A 12,874-nucleotide genomic window follows, 5' to 3' on the forward strand; every position below is an offset into this window, starting at 1 on the left:
AAAAAAAATCTTTCGTTTTAATTTTTTTATTCAAATTTGTATTTGTTTATATTTAGGTACCTGTTTTTTGTATTATAAAAGAATTAAAGAATTTTAACATTTATTTTTTAACATGTTATGGTACAAGAAATTTATGTAACAAATAATTACAAAACACAAGAACAGATACAAGGTGCAAGAAATTTTATGTATGGTAAACGATATTTATGCATCATAGTAGACCACGAACTTTTCCTTTTGCAAGTTCGTCTTAAGTTCAACAAAAACCGATTATCGTATTCCAGGGTATTATTTTACATACGGATATCGTTATTGATTTCTAGAGTTACACTTTTAACTCATAAGCACAAATAAAAGCATTAAAAACATTTATATAGATACGGAATTAGTACTACCCATGTTTAATATGCATCCTTCTTTTCCCCCTCACAAATCTGGGCAAAAAGATGCACATTATACTCAGCAAAATACGGTAACTATCAATGAGAGGCAGTGTGAAGTGGAGAGTTTGGGGGCTTGGTTTGTTAATAGCTAGGTGGCTTTTGCCAACTCATTTAGCCTCTCTAAATATATGCCTCCTCTTATGTAAAAGGGGGGTAAAACACGTAACTGAAAAACTGCTGAGATCAAATGTAATACATATTGTCATAAATGCAGCTACTTCTCTGGGACAAAATTTAAGGTATTTATTATTTCTCAGAACAGAATAAGTGAAAGTAAGTATAAGTAGAAGTTCTGTTAGACTTGGATTAAATAATGGATAAGAATTACTGGAGAATACCTGAGTATTTGCACACAGGAAATAATGAGAGCAATGCCTTATTTTTCCATCAAAACCCAGCTCAGGTAGCATCACCTTCAGAAAGCCTTCCCTGGACCTCTCCACTCCCTACTGCCAACCATTCCAGATTCTGTAGTTTGTACAAATTAATGTGGCGGCACTTACTAGTATAGTGCAACTCATCTGCTTTACCTAGACTCTGAGTTCCTTCATGACAGTGACTTCACCTTATTCAACTCTGCATTTTTAGTAGATAGCAGTGCCTGGCACATAGCAAGTCTCTATAATGATTACTGAATTGAGCAGTCTATGTCTTAGGATAACTATGATACAATGCTTGATGGACAACCGCAAATTCTAATTTAGTGGAATGAAACTTAACCTTTTAGCAAAAAGTATGTAATTAATCTAAGCATGCACACAAGTATTAATCCATTATGAGACAAACGGATCAATGAAAATCAAACATCAAAACTTAAAGCCCACATCCTCTTGTGTATTTCTATTCGGTTACAATTACGTGGTAAACATATGTCAAAGTTGTTGAATTAAAAGGTTGCTCTTCCTTTGAAATCTTGACAATAAATGTTGTCAAAATAAATGGTGACAAAAATCTACAGTAAAATTGACCTCAACTGTATGGGGGTGCTCCGGTGCTGTTTCTTAAAACACTCAAAACTTCCTGCCATGCAATTCGAAGGTCTAAATGTTTGTGACGTGAATGGATCAGCGCTACTCCATCCCTCAGACCTAGGAGCTGGGATTTTTGTGGCACTTTTCATCTGTGTGTGGGAGAGCGGGGGGTGGTGCGGGATGGTTTCTAAGTAATGGTTTGTACATGTTACTGGAAATGCCATGATATAGGATTCTAAGTTACGTTCTAGGCAGCAGCGCACCTGAGGGCCTTTGGTAATCGGCGCGCCTCAGTCTCCACAATGGGCTTTCGTTTGGGTTTCTCCCCCAGCTCGCGGGGCTGCGAATGGGCTCCTTCCGGGGCCGACGCGGCGGGGAACCAGTCCCGCACGGCCCTGCACGCGCAGCCCCGCACTCCTGGGAAGGTGGTTCAGGACCACGGCGCCCGTAAGGCCCCCGCTGGCCTTACCCCGCGACCCCCCTGGAGGGAGCGGACCCGGCGGCTCCGCACCGCACTTACTTAGACCAGCTCGCAAGGTGCGCAGTCGGCCGTGAACACGCAATCCGGCGCCGCGCAGCAGCGTCCCCCCGTGCCGCTTCCGTCGCTCCTCATCGTCCTCCAGCAGAGGGGCCGCCGCCGTTGCCACAGTGTAACCCGGAGATCCTGCGGCGCCGCTCTCGATTCCTCCACTTCCGGCCCACACGCGATGTCGCCGGCAAATACCCCCGCCAGCTCCCACATCACCTGCTCTCCTCCTTTCTCCCAGCAGTGGGAACCTGGTTCCCCCTCCTGGGCATGCGCAGAAACCGCATCCCGGGGTTGGGGGGGGGGGTCCCCGCGACGGTGGCCGAGACAGACAAGATACGTCGGCGCATGGCCGCAGGCATTCGCGTGCCCAGTTTGGCTTGGCTGGCTGAATAAAGGTATGCTATATTGCGGCCTCTCTGCTCTCGGGGCACTTAGGAGGCAGACGCTTCTGGGGTGAGAGGCCTGAGTCCACCAAATCTCTCTGCCGGATGCAATTCTTGCAGAAGAAAGTGTGTCTGCTTTATAGAGTTGCTAGGGTTATGGGAGTGAGTTCCTGTACTTTAAAGCGCTTGCATAACTATTTTTCTCTTTTTGTCTTTCCCCAACCCGGCTTTCTCCTGCCTCTGTCAGAGTGGACCATCACAGGCAGATGTAGGTTTTGTGAGGCTTGGACCTTGGAAGATTTCTAAAGCCCTTAGAAAGAAAAAGGATGCTAAATTATCTGATTTTTGCAAATTTTACAGAAGCACAAGACCATGGGAACATTGCTAGGGCCACTCTCAGGGCCTTGGACGTGGCCACACAAATGGGCCTCGGAAGCTGGAGCTTCATTTCTTCACTGTCAACCCCCCTGGGCACTAAATTTTACTGGACCGTTTATTTACATAGCCTGTCTCCCCCCCCCCCACCCCCGCACTTGGTCATTCCCTAGTCTGTGTACTGTTTTATATATACAGAGGTTGTTGATTTCTGCTACCAGATGGAGAGCTCTAGGTAAAAGCCAGGCTCTTGATAAAAGCTTCCTGTTGATGATCACCTAATAAGTGCCAGGCACTGCTTATAAAATAAACTAATAATCACAGCAACGCTATGAGATACTTAATGAAAACCCCTTGATTCTCTGAACCAAGAATTACATAAGCTAAAATAGCAAAATATTGGTAGAAATCAACATCTCCTGAAACATAAGGACTGGGTTTGTTTTCATCTCGCAATCCTGTATACCTAGGGCATCATAGCAGGTGCTTAATAAAGTCTTGCCTAATAACTTTGACTCCTTGAACAGATACTAGAAGAGTCCATTGTTAATTTCTGGACATTCAACTGTTTATGTATATATTATGAATTCTATATTATATATTATCATGAATTATGTATTACATCTGTATTAAGAGATAAGATCTCACATCAAAGTTGTACCATCATGAAAAACAAGTAGGAAAAGACAGCTTTAGTCAATATTGTAAAGTGAATTTTTCCACTTAACAGCAGACGTTTGGGGAGGAAAGATGTATTCTTCAACCCACGCTTTCATAACCAACCAGCAAGATAAGTATTGGTATCACTGTTTACATTCAGGGAACAGAACTGAGAGGCTGTCACTTGTTAATGAGTAGGCCAAGCAGAGAGAGGGCTGAGGCTCATGGTCTAAGTTGGGAGCCAATGCACAAAGTGTTCTTCGGTCTCGCGCAGCGACGAAATCCACTGTCATGGGTCAACCTTTTACAAAAAGCATCTGCTGCTTTGGGAAGCTATTGTGAACTGTTTGTAGTTACACTGCCAGGAGGGAAGCTTCGGGTCCTACACACCCTAGCAAGGTGGCGGTTCTTTCCAGTATCTCCCGGGAGAGTCGCCACGCCTGCGCACATCATTCCTATGATGTCACGGCTTTACAACCCTGCAGATGCGCTGCGCCTGCGCAAGTTATTTCCATAATGTAATGAGTCTCACCTCCCCTCCGTGCCCCTCCCCCCCACATGTGATGACTGCGTCTGCGCCTGGAGCAGCTGGCGGAATTTGTCCTTTGGCTTCTGGCTTCAGCTTTGGTGGCGGCGTCTGGGGCTTTGCGTCAGGTAGGAGATTTGTGGTACGGCCCGGCCCAGGAGGGGCCTCGGAGTCCACGGAGCGAGCCAGAAGTGAAGTCTGGGCAGGCAGAAACTGGGCAAGGGTGGCCAAAGCGGGAAGACTCGCGTCTTCTCAGTCCTGCAAAATCTCATGGTTGCTCTTAAAACTTCATGTATATTTTTTTTATTTCTAAACAAAAAGCCCTTCAGGTCATCCGCCCCCTTGATCCCCAGGGAGGGGTACGGACCACTTGGCTACTGCGCTGCGTTAGAAACCGGGTCTTTGGTTCGGGCTCTTGAACTAGACTCCTACCCCTGGGACGTGGGGCAAGAGGACTAGAATTTCTTCCGCGTTTGTCTCTCAAGAATCGTGTTGTTGGTGTCTTTAATGGCATACGTTTTGATTCCGAGTGCCACACCCCCACCAAATGGCGATCCTCGGGCTCAGAGAAGTAACGGGGTTTGCCCAGTGCCAGGGGTTCCTCTGCGATCCGCTGAAGGTTTTTGCAGGGGGCAGAGGAGAGGTGTGAACCAATAATTTTGCAGGTACGAGTGTATACGGGTGGAACTGAAAGAAGAGACTTGGAGGGAATTACCTTATTTCTCTTCACTTTTTTTTCCCTTAACTGCCTGTTTCCCACAGGCTTCTGGCTTTTTTTTTTTTAATCTATCCATTAATTTCTTTCAGCTGAGGTTTTCCACAGACGTCACAAAGTACTGTTGAAGATAGGCTACTGAAAACCTTTGTCTCACACGTATCATCTTGTCCAGGGCTGCAGGAAGTAAACTTCAGTTGTACCAGTCACTTTCTCTCCAATAAAGTGGCGTTGAATCATCCCCCATATTCACAACCTTGCTAGTGTGTTTTGTTATGTTACTTCAGGACACAGCTGAATATATATATATATATATATATATATATATATATATATATATAGGATAATGAGTCATTATTGTGTATTAATAAGATGTATTCCTTTTTTTTGAAAGCTTTCCTTATTGTTTTCAAAAAGTGAAGTGTCCCACTCCCTTCTGATCTGCTTAGTACTTCGTAATATATTTTAAATGTTGCTTGGATCAACAGCATTATAGTACTACTAAAATTGATCAAGGACTTACTAACTGCCAGATACTGTGTTAAGCACCTTATGTAAATTGTCTGTTGTCATTCTCACCTTAATTTCTCCAGTTATGAACCCCATTTTACATTTAAGGAAACAATCTTAGAGAAATTAAGTTGTTGCCCCGTAGCGCACAGCTATTGTTAGAGTCAGCAGTTGAACTCAGATTTGTTGAACTCCAGAGCATGAGCCCTAACCACAAACCTCTTTGTTTTATTTTTTCATAAATTGAAAACATCAGCTTAAAAAACCCCAGAATCCAGAAAATAAAATTACAGAGCATGTAAAGAGCAGTGGAAATCCTAATATTTGCCTTTGATACAATTTTAATAATTTAAAAATGTTTAAGTCTTTCATTTTATATTAATTTTAGAATCCTTGTTATTTATATAGCTGTCTTAGGATGTATGCATATCCACACCCGTAACTAGAGTTCAGCATTAGTATAAAATGAGTTGAGTCTTTGCCTGGGTCTTGTTGAGCGAAACTTTGAGACCATATAGACTCTACAGAGAGATTGAAAGCTGTATACCAAAACTTGAACATTTAAAGAAGTATTTATTCACCTCATTTTACATACATTATATATAAATTATAAATATAACATTATATGCCATAATGTAGTTGCTTGAGGGAACATGTTTTTGAGAGGTAGAACAGTGAACATAACCAGGTGGTGCAGTCAGTTATGTAAATGAGACACAGTGAGTAGAAGCAGTTACTATATTCACAGATAAAAGTCTCAGGAATGTAGTCTCATGGGGTTTATGTCTTGGTCTAACCGACTCAGTAGAATGTGGGTTTTCTTTGTCAGGAATTAGACTGAAAAGTGTGGCTTTTTTCCCTATAGACCACCAAATGGCTGCTGTGAACCTTTCCAACGCAGTCAGAGCTGCTGAATATTTTTAACCAAACTGAATACCACCAGCTGTGTGTGTGTGTGTCTGTCTGTGTCTGTGTCTCCTGGCCTTTTTTAGTATACTATCCCAGGAACTTAACTCTAGATATTTAGTATGTCATTCAACAAATAAACCGATGTCTCCCCAGATCCTAGCAGCACAACATGCAGCATGATTCGTGACTTCTAGAGACTGAGTTTTGTAAATGTGGTACAGTAATTAGCCATTCAATTTCTTGTCCTAGATACTAGATAATGTAGCCTTGTCCTGATAGTATATGTGATTGTTTGGGTTTGTTGGGGTGGGGAATTTGGGGTCCCTGCACTACTGTAGATTCCCCTGCTCCCCCGCCCCCCATGAAACTGCGCTGGGCTCTCTGGGCTACATGGGGTGTACCAGGAGGTGTCTGAAACCACAGGATAAAAACACAGTTTATATTCCTGGAGCACACGTTTTTACTTGAAGTCTAATTTTGAAAAGTTAGCTTATTTTAGTGTTACATTTTTAAACCATATTAAAACAGTTCTGATACCTTATACATTCTGATAGAACCTGCATGAATATTTAAAACTTAGAAGAAATTTCACACTTGTGGTGACTGCTTTAGGAAATATTATAGACCCTAGCCCCGCAAGGTACCCTTTATCTCTTTTCTTTTGTCAACCGATGGTCATTGGTGTCAATTTAGCACCAACAGGGATCCACTATTTGGGGTGCGATGAAGAAGAAAACTTCAGTGCAAACAGGTCAAATGTGATATAGCATAACGGTGAGAACAGAATGGATGTGGAACAGCTCAATGGTGTTTCAGCTCAGTTATGAAGCAGTTATGGCCCTTCTATAGCTAGACTGCTCTGCTCTGCTCTGCTCTGGTCCAATGAGAAGTCTTTGGTGATTCATCTTCATAGCTGAGGAATGCAGTCTTCAGACTTTGGGGGAAAGGAAAAGTGCACTCCCTGAGCCAGAAGGGAGCTAGCTTAGATAGACAGAAATCCCTGCCTGGATCCCTGATGGCCTATCCTTATGCAAAGGAAGACTCTAAATCCTCACAATTTGATTGGTCCAAAAGGCACTGTCTTGATTGGTCAGACTGATTGGTTGGTGAAGATGCTAATGGGGATGTAGCTGCATAGCTCCTATTGGATGGGGAAAGGCTCAGTCCTATTGGTTGAAATGCAATTCCAAGAATTCCTTTATAAGGGCTGGCTCAGATGTCAGGAACGCAGTGCAGGCAGGCAGTTTAGTGCAGGCTTCGCAGTAGTTAAGTGCAGTTTGTGTGAGAGGCCCCTGTGTGAAAATAGCTGCTAGGCTCTGGTGTTTTTTTTTTTTAATTTGAGCCCATTCAGCCACCAGGAGCCCTTCTTAGCAGGTGTCTTTCTCAGAGTCCACACTTTAGAAGGTACTTAAGTGAAAAGCTCTGTCTCATAACATTTTGCTGTTTTTATTTTTGTTAAAGCACTTAGCATGTTATAATTAATTCCCATTATATCCTTTTTTCTTTACAGAATATATACACTCTTAAGACACAAGAAACATACTATAATATATTTGCTCATAGCCCAGTGCCTGGTTCATGTGTAGTCAGTGAATGGAGATTGTGGTGGGGGTAACTCGCATGGGAATATAAACAACAAAAGCATACTAATGAATTTAAATTTATAAAACTCTAACTATGATAAAATAGAGTTAAAAGAGGTCAAGTGAGGATTTCATGGGGTAGATATTTTGAGTTGGATTTTGAATTTCAGAATGATTTGGCATAGATAGCTAGTAGTGAAGAAGTGGAAATAAAATATAGACATAGGGTTTGTCTAGAGGAAAAAGATACCTTTTTTAAAATTTTTTTGAAGGATCTTATTTTTGTAGTTCAAACTTCCTACAAAGCGAAATTTCAATTCATTGAGCTTTGTTCAACACATCCATTTTAAGAAGTTTGTTTCTGATGTTGAGTCTGACAGAAAAAGACGAGACATATAAGGCAAGGTCTTACATCAGAAGCTCAGAAATACAGCAAATTGAGCCTTATGTGTTAGATTTTTTTTGTTGTTATCATCATTAGCGATCATCTTCTGTATTCTGTGCTAAATATGAAATGGAATAATTAATTTCAGTAGAAGTTGCAATTTACAGAGAATAATTAAATTATTAATTTTACTATTGTAAGCATAGGGAATGGGACTAGTGATACTTTTGATAATAGATACTAAATAGAATGGAAGCAAAATAATTATCATTAAATGTAGAGATTGAAAAGACATTATTTATAGCATTGATCTATTTTCATTTAGCAAACATTGCGAACAAGGCATTTTCTATAAGGTCTTTACATTAAATATTTAGTTGCATTTTACCTTGTACTTAAAGTTACTCTCTTTTTGTTTTATTAGTTAAACCGGAGGATTCACCATCGCTTCCATGGCTGCCTCACAAACTTTACAAACTGTTGCATCTCATGTTCCTTTTGCAGATTTATGTTCAACTTTAGAACGAATACAGAGAAGTAAAGGACGTGAAGAAAAAATCAGACACTTCAGGGAATTTTTAGATTCTTGGAGAAATTTTCACAATGCCCTTCATAAAAACCAAAAAGATGTCACAGACTCTTTTTATCCAGCAATGAGACTTATTCTTCCTCAGCTAGAAAGAGAGAGAATGGCCTATGGAATCAAAGAAACTATGCTTGCCAAGCTTTATATTGAATTGCTCAATTTACCTAGAGAAGGAAAAGATGCTCTTAAACTTTTAAATTACAGAACACCTACTGGAACTCGTGGAGATGCTGGAGACTTTGCAATGATTGCATACTTTGTATTGAAACCAAGATGTTTGCAGAAAGGAAGTTTAACCATACAGCAAGTAAATGCCATTTTAGACTCGATTGCCACCAATAACTCTGTCAAAAGAAAGGAGTCAGTAAAGAAGAGTCTTCTTCAGCTTATAACTCAGAGTTCAGCACTTGAACAAAAGTGGCTTATACGGATGATTGTAAAGGACTTAAAGCTTGGTTTTAGTCATCAAACTATATTTTCTGTTTTTCATAATGATGCTGCTGAGTTGCATAATGTCACCACAGACCTGGAAAAAGTCTGTAGGCAACTGCATGATCCTTCAGTAGGACTCAGTGATATTTCTATTACTTTATTTTCCCCCTTTAAACCAATGCTAGCTGCAATAGCAGATATTGAGCGAATTGAGAAAGACATGAAAAATCAGAGTTTCTACATCGAAACCAAGCTAGATGGCGAGCGTATGCAAATGCACAAAGATGGAAATGTATATGAATATTTCTCCCGAAACGGATATAAATATACAGAACAGTTTGGTGCCTTTCCACAAGAAGGTTCTCTTACACAATTCATTCACAGTGCATTCAAAACAGACATACAAGCCTGTATCCTTGATGGTGAGATGATGGCCTATAATCCTAATACACAAACTTTTATGCAGAAGGGGAATAAGTTTGATATTAAAAGAATGGTAGAAGATTCTGATCTGCAAACTTGTTATTGTGTTTTTGATGTGTTGATGGTCAATAATAAAAAATTAGGACGTGAGACCCTGAAAAAGAGGTATGAAATTCTTAGTAGTATTTTTACACCAATACCAGGTAGAATAGAAATAGTGCAGAAAACACAAGCTCATACTAAGAAAGAAGTAATTGATGCTCTGAATGAAGCAATAGATAAAAGGGAAGAGGGAATCATGATAAAACATCCTCTATCCATTTATAAGCCAGACAAAAGAGGTGAAGGATGGTTAAAAATTAAACCAGAGTATGTAAATGGACTGATGGATGAATTGGACATCATAATTGTCGGGGGCTATTGGGGTAAAGGTTCTCGGGGTGGAATGATGTCTCATTTTTTGTGTGCTGTAGCCGAGAAGCCCTCATCTGGTGAAAAGCCATCAGTGTTTCATACTCTCTGTCGTGTTGGCTCAGGTTACACCATGAAGGAACTGTATGATCTGGGTTTAAAACTGGCCAAACATTGGAAGCCTTTTCATAAAAAAGCTCCACCAAGCAGCATTTCCTGTGGAACAGAGAAGCCAGAAGTGTACATTGAACCTTGTAATTCTGTCATTGTTCAGATTAAAGCGACAGAGATTGTGTCCAGTGAAATGTATAAAACTGGCTGCACTTTGCGTTTTCCGCGAATTGAAAAGATAAGAGAAGACAAAGAGTGGCACGAATGCATGACTCTCGATGATTTAGAGCAACTTCGAGGGAAAGCATCTGGAAAGCTTGCATCGAAACACCTTTATGTAGGTGGTGATGATGAACCACAAGAAAAGAAGCAGAAAGCTGCCCCAAAGATTAAGAAAGTTATTGGAATTATCGAGCACTTAAAAGCCCCTAACCTTTCTAACATAAACAAAGTTTCCAATATATTTGAAGATGTGGAGTTTTGTGTTATGAATGGAACAGACAGCCATGCAAAGCCTGATCTGGAAAACAGAATTGCAGAACTTGGTGGTTATATAGTACAAAATCCAGGCCCAGACACATACTGCGTTATTGCAGGGTCTGAGAATATCAGAGTGAAAAACATAATCTCATCAAATAAACATGACATTGTTAAGCCTGAGTGGCTGTTAGAGTGTTTTAAGACCAAAAGCTGTGTGCCATGGCAGCCTCGCTTTATGATTCATATGTGCCCATCAACAAAACAGCATTTTGCCCGTGAATATGATTGTTATGGTGATAGTTATTTTGTTGACACAGATTTGAACCAACTGAAGGAAGTGTTTTCAGGAATTAAAGACACTAATGAACAGATTCCTGAAGAAATGGCTCCTGTGATTGCTGATTTAGAATATCGGTATTCCTGGGACAGCTCTCCTCTCAGTATGTTTCGACACCACACCATTTATCTGGACTTGTATACTGTTATTAATGACTTGAGTACCAAAACTGAGGGAACAAGATTAGCTATTACAGCCTTAGAGCTTCGATTTCATGGAGCAAAAGTGGTGTCTTGTTTAGCTGAGGGAGTGTCTCATGTAATCATTGGGGAGGATCATAGTCGTGTTGTAGATTTTAAAGCTTTTCGAAGAACTCTTAAGAGAAAATTTAAAATTCTGCAAGAAGGTTGGGTAACTGATTCAATAGACAAATGCGAATTACAGGAGGAATATCAATATTTGGTTTAAGGCTAGCTTTTCTCGCGAGGAAAGCCTCGGGTTTGGCCGACGCCTTGCAATTATAGGTAGTAATGATAAAAGACTAAACTGCGTTTTATTTTTATCTCTTAAAATCTGTGCTTCAACAGTATTGTTAGATATAGGAAAACAATCATTTTAACTTTTGAGATAGAAAAGACAATGAATGGCCCAAAGCCAAGAAAGAAGCAATGTAGTATTTGATGATTTTTATAATCAAGGTGAAATAAACAGTTTAAAGAAAAGGTGTTATGTGATATCTCTATCGAAATCTAGAAGTTTGACTCAGATACTAATAAAATACATGTAGAAGCTTTTAGAGTCCTAGTAGTGACCTAAACAGGATTTTCTAAAGTCAACTAAAAATTTTAATAAGTTTTTATCTAATAAAAGCATTGTTAGAAAAAAGCAGAATTGTCACAATTGGACTTGTAAAAACAGGCCTTTTAAATTGAATGCTGAAATTCTTTTAAATGTGAAATGTAAACAAGTTTATTTTTTAAGGTTAAAGTCAAGCTCATGAATAAGACCTTGTTAATGATGTCATTAGCTAAATTAGGGGAAGTGGAATGAGACTTAATGGTCTAAATACTTAAAATTAGATCAGTTTGATAAAAAAAAAAGCTTGAGATTTTAAAAGTACTTGGCGCACATTTAACTGTTTTCTAAAGAAAGTGTATTTATGTGAATTTGTACTCTAGTATAAGTGATATTCACAGAGTAATTTCCCTAGGTATAATCCATTGAATAGTTGTCAAATGGCATGTGTGTTGTCACTTTCATTATAGAGAAGTAAATTGCTTTGACTTTTAATATGACTTACTTATTCTAAGATTATTTAAAGTCAGTGTGTATAGTATATATTGTGTCTGGATTTATATACTGAATTTTGGAAAACAGCCTATACATTTTGAAAACTATTCTTTCATGACACCATTGAAATACTTGGAATTTGGTACCTTAGAAATTGTGTGTAGGTTACTTGTAAGTAATTAGAAATGTTAACCAAACAGTGGGACAAATTAATGCAATTTTGTTGTGTTTCTTAATTTAAATAAAATATTTAATATACTTTTGAAATAATATCTTATGATTTATTTTAAAAATAATATTTCAGTCAGATGTCATGGTATCAATGTCATTTTTTATTAATTCACATCAGGTCCCTATTTAAGGTCATTTGTATATTTTTATAATCTCTATTGAGAAAAATCACAAAATACATTGAAATGTAGTGGAGAAAAACTGCATAATTTTACCACCAAAGATAATAACATTTCCTATTTTAGGTTATCATTGGTAAGGAAAGTGCAAAGTAGGAAACACATTTACATTACAGTGTAACAAATAAGTATAAAACAAACTAGAATGCTTTATTTGACCAGCTTTTCTCACTTAATGAATTGTGAGAATATATACAGGTCACTAAAATATACCCACATCATTCTTAATTGCTGCACAATGTTCCATTGAATGTACTGGAATGTGTCCTGCTAGCCCATTGCTTGACCTTTTGGTTGTTTCACCATGCCACCTTCCCCCACCTTCTCTTCTACTGAACATTTGTAATAAGTCTTTCACGTAGTCTGTGTACATTATTCCTATTCCTTTTTTAAATTTTTTATTGGGGAATTAGGGGCATGAGAACAGTGCTGGGGAATTGGGGGAAGGGGAACAGACAAGTTGCT

General features: G+C 39.3%; 2 protein-coding genes across 8 annotated transcripts in view; one reads left to right on the forward strand and one right to left on the reverse strand.

Annotated features, from left to right (window-relative positions):
* ABHD13 (abhydrolase domain containing 13) overlaps positions 1-2,214 on the reverse strand; it is a 17,904-nt gene extending 15,690 nt beyond the window's left edge. Inside the window, exon 1 of the mRNA XM_019662424.1 lies at positions 1,935-2,214. The gene's annotated coding sequence lies outside the window, so the exon portion shown is untranslated. The remainder of the gene's footprint in view (positions 1-1,934) is intronic.
* Positions 2,215-2,241: 27 nt separating this feature from the next.
* Positions 2,242-12,266, forward strand: LIG4 (DNA ligase 4). Of its 7 annotated transcripts, none has more exons than XM_019662417.1 (3): positions 2,262-2,338; positions 3,950-4,015; positions 8,414-12,266. In XM_019662417.1, exon 3 carries the CDS (start codon positions 8,442-8,444, stop codon positions 11,175-11,177), a length of 2,736 nt encoding a protein of 911 aa, XP_019517962.1. In that variant the 5' UTR covers positions 2,262-2,338; positions 3,950-4,015; positions 8,414-8,441; the 3' UTR covers positions 11,178-12,266. The 7 variants fall into 7 exon arrangements, 5 of the variants coding, with proteins under 5 accessions (XP_019517965.1, XP_019517963.1, XP_019517962.1 ...); XM_019662421.1 differs by having other exon boundaries at positions 8,494-12,266; XM_019662420.1 differs by lacking the exon at positions 3,950-4,015 and having other exon boundaries at positions 2,242-2,338; positions 8,494-12,266.
* The last annotated feature ends 608 nt before the right edge of the window (positions 12,267-12,874 follow it).

This window comes from Hipposideros armiger, unplaced genomic scaffold (genome assembly GCF_001890085.2).
Source record: "Hipposideros armiger isolate ML-2016 unplaced genomic scaffold, ASM189008v1 scaffold_376, whole genome shotgun sequence".
NCBI lineage: Eukaryota > Metazoa > Chordata > Mammalia > Chiroptera > Hipposideridae > Hipposideros > Hipposideros armiger.